Source organism: Aotus nancymaae, unplaced genomic scaffold (assembly GCF_030222135.1).
Source record: "Aotus nancymaae isolate 86718 unplaced genomic scaffold, 86718_ANA_hifiasm-v0.15.2.pri h1tg000073l, whole genome shotgun sequence".
Lineage (NCBI taxonomy): Eukaryota > Metazoa > Chordata > Mammalia > Primates > Aotidae > Aotus > Aotus nancymaae.
The window spans coordinates 1,672,900-1,688,138 of record NW_026988488.1 but is presented as its reverse complement, the minus strand read 5'-3'; the positions used below and the strand labels follow the sequence as shown (position 1 = coordinate 1,688,138).

The 15,239-nt window shown below is 42.6% G+C and overlaps 2 protein-coding genes across 11 annotated transcripts in view; both read left to right on the top strand.

The window, feature by feature from the left end:
• Window positions 1-15,239, top strand: part of ARHGEF9 (Cdc42 guanine nucleotide exchange factor 9) — a 174,482-nt gene that overhangs the window by 25,997 nt on the left and 133,246 nt on the right. For 2 of the 10 annotated variants that reach the window (XM_064367721.1, XM_012460882.2), the window contains exon 1: window positions 9,129-9,219. The exons of 4 other annotated variants lie outside the window; for them this stretch is intronic. Coding sequence is in view for 4 of the 6 variants with exons in the window: in XM_012460885.2 (XP_012316308.1) it covers window positions 9,222-9,230 (9 nt within the window). In the remaining 2 variants the exon portion in view is untranslated. Of the gene's footprint in view, window positions 1-8,854; window positions 9,231-15,239 lie in introns of those variants that run through there. 4 more of the 10 variants (XM_012460884.2, XM_012460879.2, XM_012460885.2 and 1 more) reach the window with 3 other exon arrangements.
• Window positions 8,867-9,046, top strand: LOC135271045 (uncharacterized). Its single transcript, XM_064367723.1, has one exon. The coding sequence runs from the start codon at window positions 8,867-8,869 to the stop codon at window positions 9,044-9,046; it is 180 nt and encodes a 59-aa protein (XP_064223793.1).

Below are 15,239 nucleotides of genomic sequence, written 5' to 3'. Positions count from 1 at the left end.
CAGCAGTCTTAGCTGGGCCCTCGTGAATTTCCTATAAGCCCTGGTCTATTTATGTGTCTGGCACACTTCTTTTCTTTACCAATCTTTGGGGATGCCCAGCTCTTTCTTAACATCTTCACTCAGAGTTTCTTTGCTAGACTATCTTGGCCTCCTACAGAAAATACAGTTCCTCAAAGTCAATTCCTTAGTCTCCCTCTGACACATAATCTATTCTCTTAATAAACTCCCCAGCTATACTCACCCCCTTTCTTGTTTTGCAATTTCAACTTATTACTATATCCTGACTACCTACCTACCCAGCTACCTGCTTATCTATGTGATTCTTGTTGAGTATCTCTTATAAGCAAAGCTCCATGCTTAATTTGATGATGAGTGATTATTGTCCCAAATGTCCAATAGCTTACAGTTCAAATAAAGCTTGTAAATAAATACACCTGGACATTGAGTTCAGAGGGGTAGCTGACTGAATGGGTTATGAGGCTCAGGAGTGGAACTATCTAGGAGATTAGGCTCTACAACTAAACACTGGGTTCTGATACTGAGAGAAATGCTCACTCCCCACCACAGTCTTGAACTAATGCATAATTGGCATTGGCTGCCCCAGAAAGATCTTGAGCTTGACAAGAAACCATTGTACTTCCTCTAAAGGGGCTTTTAGACCTTTGCTGCTCTTTTCCAACCAGTTCTTTCTCTACCCTGAGTAGAGCCAGATGGTCTGGCCTACTAGCTTGCTTGAAATAGAACTGAAAGACACCTAAAATAAATGTGAAATAGGCCCAAAATAGATTCATGTGAAGGAACAGAAGGAAACTGCCGTTTCCTGGATATTTTCTCAGGTATTTATTCAGACATTAGCCACAGGAGGGTGGTATAGGCAGTTTTTCTCGAGGGAAGGGCTTCTGGGTGGTTGTTTAGGGTGGCAACTATGTCAACAGGAAACAGAAAACCAAAGAGATCCTGAAATTCTCAACCTGTAATCTGGACTTTATAGTCCCTTTTGGAGTTCTTACTAATGAAGGCCTTTGGGGGTGGAAGAAGGGTGAAGATTGGTATTCACGGGCTGCAGGAGAGAATACTTTTCATGACAAGACTTCCTTTACATTCTGCAATGTGAGTCATCAGGGCTATGCCTTGCTCTTCATTCACTCATTTATTCATCAATTTAGTTATTCAGTCATTAAAATATATTTATTGAGTGCTAAGCACTATTTTAGGTGCTGAAGATACAGATAGGAACAAAACAATTTGCTTTCATGGAGCTTCCATTTTATAAAGGGAGACAATAAATCAAACAAGAAAAACACATAATATTTTAGGTGGTGATAGGAGCCATGAGAGAAAAGCAGCATAAGGGGGTAGAGAGTGATGTGGTGTAATCTTAGAGAGGGTTGTGTGGGAAATATTCTTTGAGGAGGTTAAAGAGCTAAACAAATTTAAAAAATTTAAAAAGTCTTCAGGAAGGGTCAAATTTTTAATCCTATGTTTGATTTTCTCCCTAAAATTCTACCTTCCACCACACAATTTTTTGCAACCCAATTATTCACCTTAAGCTAATCACCCATGGTCATTTGTGCAGGTTACCACCTGAGCCAAGGGTATGTCTTCCATACCTTTGGCAAGGCTGTTGAAAATTTAAAACTACCAATACTTTTTAAAAATCTACAACTAAAAATAAGTCAGCCTTTTGAGCTTTGAGGAAGTTAAGAGACTTGATTGAGGTCACACAGCTACCAAAAAGCAGAGGCCGGACTTACATCTGAAAGTTTTAACTTCTCATCCACTGCTCTTTTCAATTCGAACAAACATTTCAATGCATCGTGGGGACACATTAGCACCCTTGAGCAAAAGCCATTTTATGTGAATGTGAGGACAGGTAACTTTTCCTAAGGGTGCATTAACAGGAAGAACAGTGTTCAAAATAAGGGAGGTGACAGCCCCTGTCTACTTCTCATTGTCATTCCCACCTGGATTTGTGTGCTGAGAGATTAGATACACTGAAGAGCAACAAGCCTGGGGAGGGGACTGCAAACCATGTCACAAATGGAAGAGCTTAAAGAAATGGTCATATTTCTCTTTATGGAAAATGAGTGTGTCAGAGGGGTTGTTTGGGAGAAATTAGGGTTTGAGCCCACAATAGATGTCTTCTGCCTTCTATTGCGTAGAAGGACTCAGCTTTTTTTTTTTTTTCATGGCCCAGAGGATAGCACTCTAACAATTGGGCAGAAGTCACAAGAGTAAATTTCAGCTAAAAATGAATAATGGCCTTGGATACTTCAGAATGAGTTCCCTATTACTGAAAAGACTCCAGCAACTTCTTGACAAAACTTACCAGGGATAGTTGAAGAAAAGTGTGGCTTTGGGAAGAGATATCAATTCAAATCCTGCTACTGCTTCATCAAACTTGTAAGGCTATGGGCAAATGATGTAAACACTCTGAGGTATAATTACTTTTCTAAAATAATGATAACAATTTCTTCTTCTCAAACTTCTAGGGATAATTAAGTAAAATAATATGTTAAGAGGCCTAGTACCATGTGTGCCCAAACTAGGTGTTTCCTCTTCCTCTTCCTCCTCCTCCTCCCCCTCACCTTTGATATACTGTGGAGAGGATACCTACACAGGGAGGTTGCAAGAAACACAAAATTATTTATTTGTTCTATAATCATCAACAACTTTATTCATTACCTGATTGTGCTTGGGATACTTAATGTATGACATTGAAATTATGTGCATCATTGATTATCTCTCTCACTAAACTGTAAAATCCCTGAGATCCATTCTGTATCCCTTAGCTGTCAGAATAAGGGCTTATTGAATTGAACTGATTTTGGAAGGGTAGTGATTTATGTGCTGAATAATTGAACTGAACGGGAATTTTTGTCTTTAGGGAGCAGCCTGTCTTAAATAGAGCTGATACCCATGAACATGCAAGAGCATCAAGTAATATCAGTAGCTAAGACAATAAACAGACAGGATTCAATATCTGTAGACTGTAGCAAGCATGAAGGACTATGAGGATGCTAGGGTGGGGGTTGGATGGGAAATAAGTGAGCAGTAGTGGGGATCAGGACAAAAAAAATGGAACTTTCCCTGCTAGGAGTGCTTCCTGGCAGAAGTGGGTCTTTGGGAGCTATTCAAAACATGAGAAGCAAAGGACAACTAGGATTTTTTTTTTTTTTTTTCCTGACAGAAGGAAAAGGTTGAGACCTAGGGATCTTGGGTTTCAGAGGCAGGCCACTGGGGCCCAGATCAGGACATTGCAACAGTTTATTCCTGTGACCTAGGAGACATTGTGTCAGATGTTATTGAAAGATGGGACGTGTCACCTATTGGCATTTATATAAAACAGTGTTTAAGCAGACTCTAGAGCTAGACAATTTGAGTTTACATCCAAGCTTCATATTTTACTAGCCATGTGACCTTAGGCAAGTTATTTAACTTCATTCTGCCTCAGTTTCCTCATCTATAAAATAAAGACAATAATAGTACCTACCTCATAGAGTTGTTGTGAAGATTAAAAGACTTTATGTATGTACTGGACTTAGAACACTGCCTGGCACAGAGTATGCAGTTTGTAAGTGTTAATTATCTTTATCATAATTTGTTGAACTGCCTTTTGGACCTGAGAACTAGTGTGAATTTGAGGGCATTATTATTCCAGACCCTCTCATGGACAGCCCTGGCTGTGGTAGAAGTAGTGACAACATCTGGCTCAAAGAGATGGAAGAACGTTCTACCATCTGAGATTGTCCCAAAGACGAAAGGGCTGTCTTGGAAGGGAGGAACTGCCCCATCACTGTAGGTGTTGGAGCTGAGACTGGATAACCAATTAGTGGGGATGTTTAAGGGATGGCAGGATGGAATTGGAGTTGTGCTAGATGAAGAGATTATCTAATTCCTAGATACTTGTCAGCAAGAAGGGATAGATCTGGGAAGGGAGTATTGCTACTCCAAATGTAGAGGACTCTTCTATTGAAAATACTTGTGAGAAAAGTTGAATGGTCACATAACTCAGAAAGCTACCCCACACATGGGCAGGGCTGGCATCAAATGCCATGTTCCAGGGTCTGAAATCTCTCAATAGTACTTTTGAGACTTCAGATACAAGGGCTTTGGTTCCCACTCTGCCGGAAATTAGCTGTGTAATCTTGGACAAGTTGCTTCCCTTCTCTGTGAATCTGGAATATAAGAGCTTAGATTTTTCTCTGTGGTTTCATCAGGTCTTGCCTTCTGTGGTTGGAAGATGAGTCTTTGAGTGCAGACCAGTGGATGAAGGAGACATTCATGCATCCAACAGGTGTTTGTTATGAAGCACCTGCTAAGCATCAGGCACTGTGCTGGGCACAAGGGAGAAAGCAGTGAACAAGACAGTCACGGTCTCTGCCCTCCTAGCTTCACAGTTCAGTAAAGGATACAAACAAGAAAAAAATACAATACAGTTTAATAAATGTTTCAAGAGGGCTAAACATAGGATTCTATGGGAGAGGACTATCTATCATTCAGAATATTTTTGAGGGAGAGAACATCAGAGAAAGGCTTCTGGAGCTGATGGCACCTCAGCTGAGCTTTGAGGTAGGGAGCTGGGGAAATAAAGCAGCAGTTTATATAGGCTCTGAGGCGAGATAACCTCGTGTGTTATGAGAATTACTGTAGCATCTATGTAGCTAGAGAATAGAAAATGAGGGGGCACTGGTAAGTGCTGAGGATACGGAGGCCAAAGGACATCAGATCAGGACATTTTATGCCACACTACAGAATTTGCCTTAAGTGCGCTCGGGAGCTATTGAAGGCATTTGAGCGGAGGCGTTATATAAGTCAGGTTTCAGCTGCAAAAATAAACCACTGTAGTTCTTTTCAGCAGAAGAGGTTTTAATATAGAAAATAAAATGCTTACAAAATTGGTAGGAGGGCTGGAGGGGCAAGATTTAGTCTATGCCTCCAAGAAAGAATCTAAGAACAATGTCAGGGTAGCTACTCTCTCTCTCTCTGTCTCTCTCTGACAAGCAGGAAGATGAGGCATTGGGGGCTCTAGGAGCATGCCACCTTGTCTGCAATTTAGGAAGGAGGAAGCTGCCACAGCCCTAACCATCTGTTGGCTAGAGTATCACTATGTCTACCAGATCCTCGGTGACAAAAAAAATCCCATACTCTGGCTCTCAAAATGCACAAAGCCAGTGGCTAGACACTGGAATCTATGGTAACACAGCCACAGAAAACCCTAACACCCTCATCATTATGCTTTCCAACAGAAACAACAGAGTCATGACTTCTGCCTCACCCACCACCTCCTTCTAAATACTGTACATGTGCATATGATTGGCATCACTATGTCATATCCAGAACACTGGCTGCAAAGGAAGCCTGGAAATGCCAGTTTATTGTTGTTGTAGTTTTTTGGTTTTTAGCTTTTTAGCAATATAGAAAGGCAGGCTAGAAGGACTGAATCCTTAAAAACCAATCCGAAGTATTTACCACAAAATTGATAAAAGCAAAATTGCTTTTGAGAGAGAGAATTTGGGGAGAAAAGTAGAGGATTAATTGGGGAGGGAGAGCAGCACAAGAGAACAGGTAATGAACTGTGATAGATCAGAACTGATCAAAAGTAGTGGCAGCAGGGAGAGAAAAAGAGACAAATAAGAGAGAGATTAAGGAGGAAGAGAATCAACAGGACTAAAAGACTAGTTGGCCATCAGTGAGGTGAGGGAGAGGAAAAATGTGTAGATATCTTGGTTTCTGGCTAGTTCAGAGTGTGACTGCCATTCCCAAGAGACAAAGGACTCAGGGGAAGAAGGAAACTGGCAAGAGTCGGGGGAGATGACTTCAATTTTTGACTTTTTAACTTTGATATGCTTATGAGATATTAAGGAGGAGACAGCCAGAAAGCAGTAGGACCTTCATTCCTGGGGTTCAAGAGAGCTACCTTGGAGTCATCAGCAGCTTTCTGCTTACATGAAAGCAAGGTCCTATGTCTGTTTTGTTTCCCAGTGGTGTTGTAGTTTTGTTGAAAGGAGATGCATCAATGTGCAATGTAGATGGTAGTTCAAGCCTTGAAAGTAGATGAGCCCTTTCAGTGCAAATGCAGAATGAGAAGAAAAGGGGACTTTGATCAGAAGAACCCTGAGAAATAATGGCATTAATGACTGGATGAAGAAGAACCCACGCAGGGAGTGAAGACAGCATAAATATACAGGTCATGTGGATGGCATTCTCAAGGCAAAGGAGCATTTCAGGATTCAGGAAGGCATCAGTGGCATCAAATGGGACAAAAGTTAGGAAAGGTAAAGATGGAAACTTGGCCATGAGATTTAGTAACAATTTGGTTGTTTTTTTTTCTATTCACAAGAGGTTTCAGTTTTCTATAGGATAGTAAAGGTAAAGCCAGGATGCAGTGGGTAGAGGGGTCAAAAGATAGTGAGGAAGTAGAGACAAGGTAAGACTGAACTTTCAAAGACAAGGAGAAAGATTTTAGTTGTTTATATTATGGTACTGTCCTGATCACAAGTATCTGTCTCAACATAATCTAGAAGAGTGGTTTTCAAACTGTTTTGACTATTACTTGCTATATGAAATATATTTCACATTACAGTACATTTATATTCATACATAACTGAAACAAAAGCTCACAAAACATTATTTATCCTAACTATATGAACATTTTCTCTAAATGGACTCATACAAAAGGCTTTTGCTCACCTCTTTCACTTAGCACAATGTTTTCAGAGCTCCAAGCTCATCTATGTTTAGGATGTATCAGTACTTCATTCCTTTTTATAATTAAATAATACTTCATTGTATGGATATACCACATTTTGTTTATCCATTCATCAGTTGTTGGACATGTGAATTGTTTCTGTCTTCTGGCTATTGTGAATAATGCTGTTATGAACATTCATGTATAAGTTTTTGTGTGGATGTGTTTTCATTTTTCTTAGGTATATACCTATCTGTTCAGTCATATAGTCCTAGAATATAAGAGCAAAAAGGCTCTGAGAACTCACTTGTATAAGGGAGTCCTTGGTTTGAAGGCCTAGGGAAACACAGAAATGGGTTTTTTCTGAGGTGAGGGTTCTGAGGTTTCACTGAATTCTCAGGTAAGTCTAAATCCTCATTGACAGAAGGGAGACAGAAGACAGACTCATGACAGGAAAAGGGAATGTCCCAAAAGTCATACAGCAAGCTTGAGGTAGGGCTGAGAGTAAATTTGAAACCTTCTGGTCTCTACTCCGTGGCTTTTCCCCACTTAGTCCAGACACCAGGTCATAGAGCAGGGCAATGATTACAAGGAGATTGCAAGTTGTAGAGAGGATTTTCCATGGCAAATGTTTAACCGTATGCTGGCTTCTCTTTATAGTACCCATAATGCTGGGCAAGTGCAAGCTAACTGTCCTACTCTGAAAAAAACATAATTAAGAAAGAAAATCTTTACGAGGTCAAGAGATCGAGACCATCCTGGTCAACATGGTGAAATCCCATCTCTACTAATACAAAAAATTAGCTGGGCATGGTAGCGCGTGCCTGTAATCCCAGCTACTCAGGAGGCTGAGGCAGGAGAATTGCCTGAACCCAGGAGGCGGAGGTTGCGGTGAGCTGAGATCGCGCCATTGCACTCCAGCCTGGGTAACAAGAGCGAAACTCCGTCTCTAGAAAAAAAAAAAAAGAAAGGAAATCTGACCAGGTAAGGGCAGTGGTATCAGGGAAAGCCAAATAGAATTGGATTTGGAAATTCTGTCATGTGTCCCTGTGATTCTGTCCACAACACTGATTTGTTGGCTTTTTATAGCTAATTGTGAGTGTAAATTCTTAGGCAGTCGCCAAAGGCACCTTTGCTTCCTCCTTGGCCCAGGCTCCAAACAAAGTGGTTGCTAGGTACATGCCTTCTCCCCAGCTACCTATCCTTTCTTCCCCCCTTTTCCTTCTTTCTCCTCCCCATCCTTTATTTTGCCTTTCCCCACAATTCTCTTTCTTCATTATCTTCCCTCTCTTCTCCTTCCTCCTCTTCGTCTTTTCTTCTTTTTCTCCCTCTTCACGTGGTCTCCTCCCGACACGCCCTCCCCCTGCATCCTATTGGGTTCCTTCCTTCCCTCCCCCTTTCCCAGTCCTTTTCCTCGCCATCTCCCTATCCCCCCCTCAACCCGCCCCCAAGAAGCTCCCCACCCCCAAACCAGAACTGGTGGCTGGTGACTGTCGCCCGTCTGGATAGAGCAAGCTTGCTTGGGAGCCTTGGGCCCTCTGATTGGCTGCCGCGGCTAGCACGCCAGCGCAAGTCCCGCCCCTGGGGAGCGAACGTGCTACTGCGGCACCTGTTATTGGTCGGCAGGTCTGTCAGTGGCTCTGGCCGCGCCTCACGCAAGCGCCCGCAGTCGCTCGGTGAATAAAAGGGCAGCCTACGGGCTGAGCGGGGGATGGGGAGAGGAGAGGGAGAGGGCCAGCAAGGCAGGGATCGAAGGAGTGTCTGGCATCCGGGAGCCCAGCGGAAAGAGCGAGCCAGCTTAGGAAAGCGAGCGAACTAAAGGGAGTAGGGGAGACCGAGACTGATCGGTAGCCAGGCAGGCGGACGGACGCACTCCCGGACAGACTGACTGAGCAGGCGCTGGAGAACCACTCGCAGGTTCCTCCCGCCTTTCCCTTTGAAAGCTAGGATTTTGCCTTTCCCGTGGCGCCCGAGAGAGAATGCTGGACTTTGCCGACTTCAGCCTATGCTAAGATTTCTCAGCTAGGGAAGAAAGAGCAGCCCAAACCTGAGAAGGGGGGAACCAAATACCCCTGTCCCCATCCCCCTCCCCTCCCCCTGACTAAACTCGGGCGCCAAACCCAGCCCTTCCCTAACCACCCGACTTCCTCCTCTCCTTTCTAGCATGGTGGCTGTATGGACAGTCTGACAGAACAGAGACTGACATCTCCCAATCTGCCGGCCCCCCACCTGGAACACTACAGTGTTCTGCATTGCACCATGACCCTGGATGTGCAAACTGTAGTCGTTTTTGCCGTGATTGTAGTCCTCCTGCTTGTCAATGTCATACTCATGTTTTTCCTGGGAACGCGCTGAATGGAGTCCAGCCACCTGAGCTGTCGCGAACTCTCGCTTTGATTTCATCCCAAGAGCCACCGAGAAAAAAAAAAATCAGAGACAGAGAGAGACAGGGAAAGAGAGAGAAAGAACAAGCTTTCTTACTCAGGGGGGAAAGCGTTTTGAGCTTCAACATGGCCTCGCTGTGATATGTATGACGTTGGTATATTATCTCTCCCTAAATCTTTTGTCATGTCTTGTGTTTTAAGTATGCCTGTGCATATAGTTGCCTATTGCTTGAGTGAAATTGTTGATGAAGAAATGCTTTCTATTTAAGTGTGCATGCGTGTGTGCATTTTTAATCTATGTGGCGTTCATGGAGCAAGCTCTGTGTCCTTAAACAGTGGCTTTGCTGTTTGTGGTGTCTCCTCAACTCATTTCCTTGAAGACTACCTTTAAACTCCATCAGGGAATTTTAGTCAAAATTTCTCTCTTGCCATCAGGAATGCATTTTGGTTTGTTTGAGGGGAAAGGGATTTGTGGAAGAGCATGTTGAATGTTTGACATCGTAGGAAAGACAGTCTTTGCACTGGATATTTAGAGAGAAAATAATGCAAGGAATGGGTTTAGGGAAAATGATTCTTTAGTCTCTAATGAGAAGCAAGAATTTGGGAAGTGACACGGGTGTGTTGTGCTGGCAGTTGGTGACTGTGTCCTTTGAATTTCAATTTGCTCTCCAGGATTCACAGTTTTCAATTTTGAAAGAAGCCACCTTTAAAACACTTCTTAAACCTTAAAGCTTTAAGACATTTAAAATGTCATTTTCTTTGGAATCATGGAATAGTACATAAGAGCATTCTCTGATTTTTTGAATTGGCAAGAGAGGACTTTGACAGGAGCTATTTGGGCTCCCTTTACCAAAGATTGTATCCCTGGATTTGAGTTTGGGGATTTTGTCTGTCTCATAGGAAAAAAAAAAAAAAAACAACAAAAAGGAAAAACAAACCCCAAACCAGCTCTTTACCCACCTTGGGAATAATAGTATTTGGATATGGCTCCTTTGGGATAATCTCATTTGCAATGTTGTTCTTGAACTACATTCTAAATATAACTTGATAAGGCTGATGAGAAAGTGGGGATGTTATTATTTGCTCCCTTGTTACTTTAAGATCAGAAGTCTCTGTAATTGAAACATTCCCATAACAAACTGAAAGTCTGTAATGTGCTAAATTAAGAGTTGTCAAATTTTGGTGCTAAATTTGAGCACCAAAACCGAAAAACGTTTAGATGGAATGGGATGAGAGCATGGAAAACATGAGCTGGAAGCAACATTCCAATTTGAGATATGACTGCTTATCTGTATCAGATGGTAGTGGTAGTTGCTGTTATTATTGTTATTGCTATTATTTTTATATTTCTGTTTCCTCTGAGAAAGCTCTTGGCAGAGCCAGGAAAAAATGTCTCGGTTGCCAGTCTGATGATACTTGTTTATTTGTTTTTTTCTCCCATTAATGTAGGCAGGCCTTTCCCGTTCCATTGCTTACCTGGCTTGAAATAATGCCATTTATGGCTCATGTATTATATTAGTGAATAAGGGCACATCCACATCCACACACATGCTCCCCCTCCACCCATGTGGGTGGCTGTTCATGTGTGATGTGCAAATCTGCTGGCATTATGCTGTCAAGTTCCATGTCTGGTTGTCAGTCTCTTTGGAAATGATTATGAAAAGAGAGGGGCTGTGAAGGGGGCCCTTGAAATTGTCCTGGCCACAGGACCCAGAGAGTATTATTTAATGGCGTCAGAGGGGGTTTTGGGCCTCAAAGCATGCTATCGTTGACTTGGTGTGGGTGAGAAGTTGCGGTTTTTGGGGGGTTAGTACCACGGCATAAACATGATCTGGGAAGTTTGCTGGCATTGATTCTTATTAATTATTCTTTGGTCCCTTTGTGAGGACCACCCGGGTGGAACTGAGAACCTATTTCTTTGCAAAGATAATTTAGTGAGTTTCTTTTTTCCTTAGCTCCAGTGTATTATTTAAAGTAAGATTATATCTTGTCCGGGCACTGTGTTTTGATACAGTGTTGGAGAATGGGGAATGGCTCTATGCTGGGGAGCTGCAGACCTGTTTTTCTTTTTCTTTTTTTTTCCATTCAGCAGCTGTTTGACCTTGGGCAGTTTTCTTCCTCCTGGGTGGGTTTGGGATTACCGGTAATATTGGCATTTTGTGATGGTTCGACTAGGTTACCTCCAAGTTGTTGCATTTTATGATTTTATGACCCCTAGGCACTTGAAGTCAGAAGGTGATGAACTGTAAAGACAAATGAAAAGGAAAGCAAAATGTTAATCAAAGGATGATGGGAGGAGGTGAAGGATATCTGGTACTAGAGTCTGGATAACGAGTTTAACCTAAGGGATTTTTTTGCCTAGCTGTTTGGGAAGGAAAGTGGGACAGCAGTAAGGGAATGCCTTTTGCCTTTTTTTCCCCCAAGGGGAGAAGGGGTCTCTGAGACTAGTCTTTGATCCAGGTTTATGACTAAGTAGTGTCATGAAATGCCTTCTCCTCTGTGAGCCTGACAGATCTTTGGCAGAAAGCGTCTGGGAGTGAGTGTGAGTGTGAGTGTGTGTGTGTGTGTGAGAGCACACTCCTGAGTGTGGATGTGGGGTGTGGTGGTAGGAATGAGGAAAGACAGTATTGAGTTCCACAGTTCTGAATGGCCTCCTTGTGCTAGAGCCTGTAAGGATTTCACAAGTGCTGGGATGGATGGGTATCACGCATGCCAGTCCTCTTTTCACCACCTAAAACCCCTCAGGCTAGAGAAGTGTCTTGAATGAGCCCTTCCATTAGTAATTTAGCTGTTGAAATGGGTTAGCACTTTTAAAATTGTCTCCAGGCAAATAAAGGGATGTTGCTAGCCAGATGGCAGGCCACCCTCTAGCAACCAGAAGGGAATTTGAGAGTAGAGAACAAAAGGTAGCAGTGTGACTTTTTACTTGTGTGAATCCTAAAGGTTTGGCATTTGTCCTTCAGACTTGTGAGGATATTTTTCTCTAGCAAAAAGAGAAAAGAGTGGGAGAAAATGAGAAATGCAGCCCAGAGGAGTGGAACCCTATGCATTTTGACTTGTCTTCTTTTTTCCTTCCTCCTCTGCCTTCTCTCTTAATCTTTCTCCTCCCTTTCTTCCCACCCCTGACACCACCTCCTCCGCCTCCTACTACTTCCCCACTGTAAATGGGTGAGAAGTAAGAAAGAGAAGAAAGCTTTTCCTCTCTGATTTTTACCAACTTTTCCTAGTAAAGCTCTTCATTCCCTTCCCTCCTCTCTGGTACCTTTGAGCAGAGGATAAGCTTTTGCTATGTAGGAGGGGCAAAACCTCAGCTTAAGGATTTTGACTCTCAGATCCCCATCAAGGAATTAAAGAAAATGCCCTATAGTTGTATCCTAGCAACCCCTGTATCACTGAGCACCCACTGAGCTCCAGAGCCCACCCTTTAAAGGCCCAGGCACCAACAGCTCTAGAGAAAGGGGGCTGGCGCCTAGTGGGACTTGGAGAGATGCTTTTGGGGAGGGGACAAAGAAAGAACAAAATCCTAATTTCCTGCAAATGCCTGAGAAACATGTCCACAGCAGACATAGAGAGCCTAGCCTCATCCAGCTATGAGATTATTAGAAAACTCCTGGGTTCAACTTCCTTTCTAGTCAGTCCCATCTCCTTAAGATTAACTGTGCCATTTCACTGCCTAGCTTTAGTGCCAGAAGCTCTGCAGGCCCTGAAAAAACAATTTTTTTCACCCTAACTTTTGGCTGCATCAGGGAGGGGGTGAAGTGATATCCTGGTGGGAACAAACTGAACAGCACTCTTCTTCCAGTGAGACAGCCTCCATCTGTCAGAACCTACAGTGTGCTTGTGCAGTGTGCCCAATTTTGTCTGTGGCTTGGGGAATCCTGATCAGCCTAGCTTTATGGAATTTGGGAATTTTTCTTTCTGTGGTTTTGGTATAGTAGTTTCTGAGGAGGGAGGCTGGACAAATTGAAAGAGCAAGTTTGATAATGGAGCTGGTGTATAGGGCTTGAGCCCTGGCTCAGAGTCTCTCACCCACCAATGTGTGTGATTAAGCTGCTAGGGAGCTGAAGGATCCCAGCAAGGCTGTAGGTGAGGTGCTCTTCTGCCTTTGAGGTAAGGCCCAGATTGAGAGCAACCAGAGAGCACAGTCTGGTAGTTTGAGGGACTGTGCCAAAGCATGTCTTGCTCTTTAGCCTTTGTCTGCCATCTCAGCCTCTGGTCCCTTGGCCTGCAGAGTGCTTGATCCAGGCAGGGATGTGAGAATTGAACCTTTTCTCCCAAAATAACTGCCTCCTCAGAAGACCTCCTACAAGGCATCTGGATCTAGCTCCAATGGCTTTGCCCCAAGAAATGGGATGGAGGAGGGGAATCTTGGACTCCCTAGCTCTTATTTCCAGCTCTGCAACTTGTTCTAGGCCAACTGAGTCTCTGGCTTTCCAAGAATCCTTGATGAAAGTTTAGCTTCTCCAATATCTGCCCAGAGTGTCTCCTTTTGTCCTTAGGTGAATCTAGCTCTGTAGAGTATTTAGTTTATTGTCCTTTGCTCTAGCACCAAAGTGCAAAGGGGAAAAACTAGAAGGGGAAGAAACTAGAGGGGAGAGAAGGCTCAGGAAGCAGTCCAGTAATGACAGTACTAATAACTCCTTATCAGTGCGTGAGTTTACAAAGGAAATTCACATCCTTTCTTTTGAGCATCACATCAGCCTTGTGAAGTGGGTAGAGATGATTGTTATTTCCAGTCTTACAGATGAGGAAAGTAAAGGTCAGCAAGATGTTGAGATGGGAGCGGGTCTGCCTTTCAAATAGAGGAGCGTCAGAGTTGATCATTGTTAGCTAGTGTGAAGTTGAAAGTAGGGAGGGGGATTTGTGAGTCATCCCTGAAGTCATACTAGCTTCCTCAGCTATTCACATTTTTAGTGCTTTTTAATAACTTTCATTTGTATAGCACTTTTACTCAGAATTTTCATTCTATAAAAATGCTATCTTTCTGTCTTGAATATACATCGAAGAGTTCTAAATAGAACTCTTTTATGAAAACTCACTATTTGGGATCTTCAAGGTGAAAGGCCAATGTGAATTGCTGTAGCCTAAAATACAGAATGTTTTGAAGGAACTGTAGTTTTCATACAATTGTTCTTCTCTTTGAAGCACACTTATTTTTATATATTTCTTTAAAAATGTGCTGCCCAGAACTGTTCATGATACTCCAGGTGCCACCTGACTGAGATGAAGTACAAAAGAACTTTGATCTGTCTGTGAAATGTCTAATAATGCAGCCTTCTACTGATTCTCAACCCTCACTGAACATTCAGATCACTTGGGAAGCTTTTTTTAAATACTCATGCCAGGTCTCCTATCTGAGAGATTCTGATTTAATTTTCATGAGCTAGATCCCAGGCAGCTTTATTTATTTGTTTTTTATTTTAAAGTTCCCAGAGGTGATTCAAATGTGCAGCCAGGGTGAAGAGTTACTGCCTGAGCCTTTTAAGCATGTACGTCCAAACCATTTCCTGTCTAGTCCAGTCCTCTACTTTCTTGTGAAGTTGGCCACTTTAGGTTTTTTCCAACCAAAGTTGTCACATTTTATTTTTTTATGTTGGTCCATTATTCTAGCTTTCTGTGAATTTTAATTTTTTCATCATGCTGTGCAACAAATTAGCATTGTGCAACAAATTAGTCCCTTCTAGCATTGCATCAGTTAAACTCTAGTTTGTTTGGTTGGACTATTGTTCTAGCCTCTGGATTTTGTTAAATTTTTTTTCTTCATGTCATACAACAGGTTAGCAGCCTCTTCTAGTGTAGCATTATTTGAACACTGAATAAATGTTATTTGAGTTGTTGATTCAAAGAAATATTCACTATGATATGATTAATGCTAGCTCCTGTGTCACCTCACCAGAGTCCCTCTTGGAGTTGGGACTTGTTAATTTTTGTATGTATATGGTCATCCAGTGCAGACTGCACCTGGCTGTGCCAGCATTTATCTGCCGAGGTGTTAATGTGAATAACATAGCATGATAGATTTGTTCTCTGCTTTGTGGGCATCAAGATTTGCTAGCTTCATAGCAATCATCTGCCAAACTTATAGCCCCATCAGAAAAAGGAGTATAAATTACCTGGCCTGTTTCTCCTGGTAAATCTGGTTGCAGGCTCCAGAGCTTCTTGTT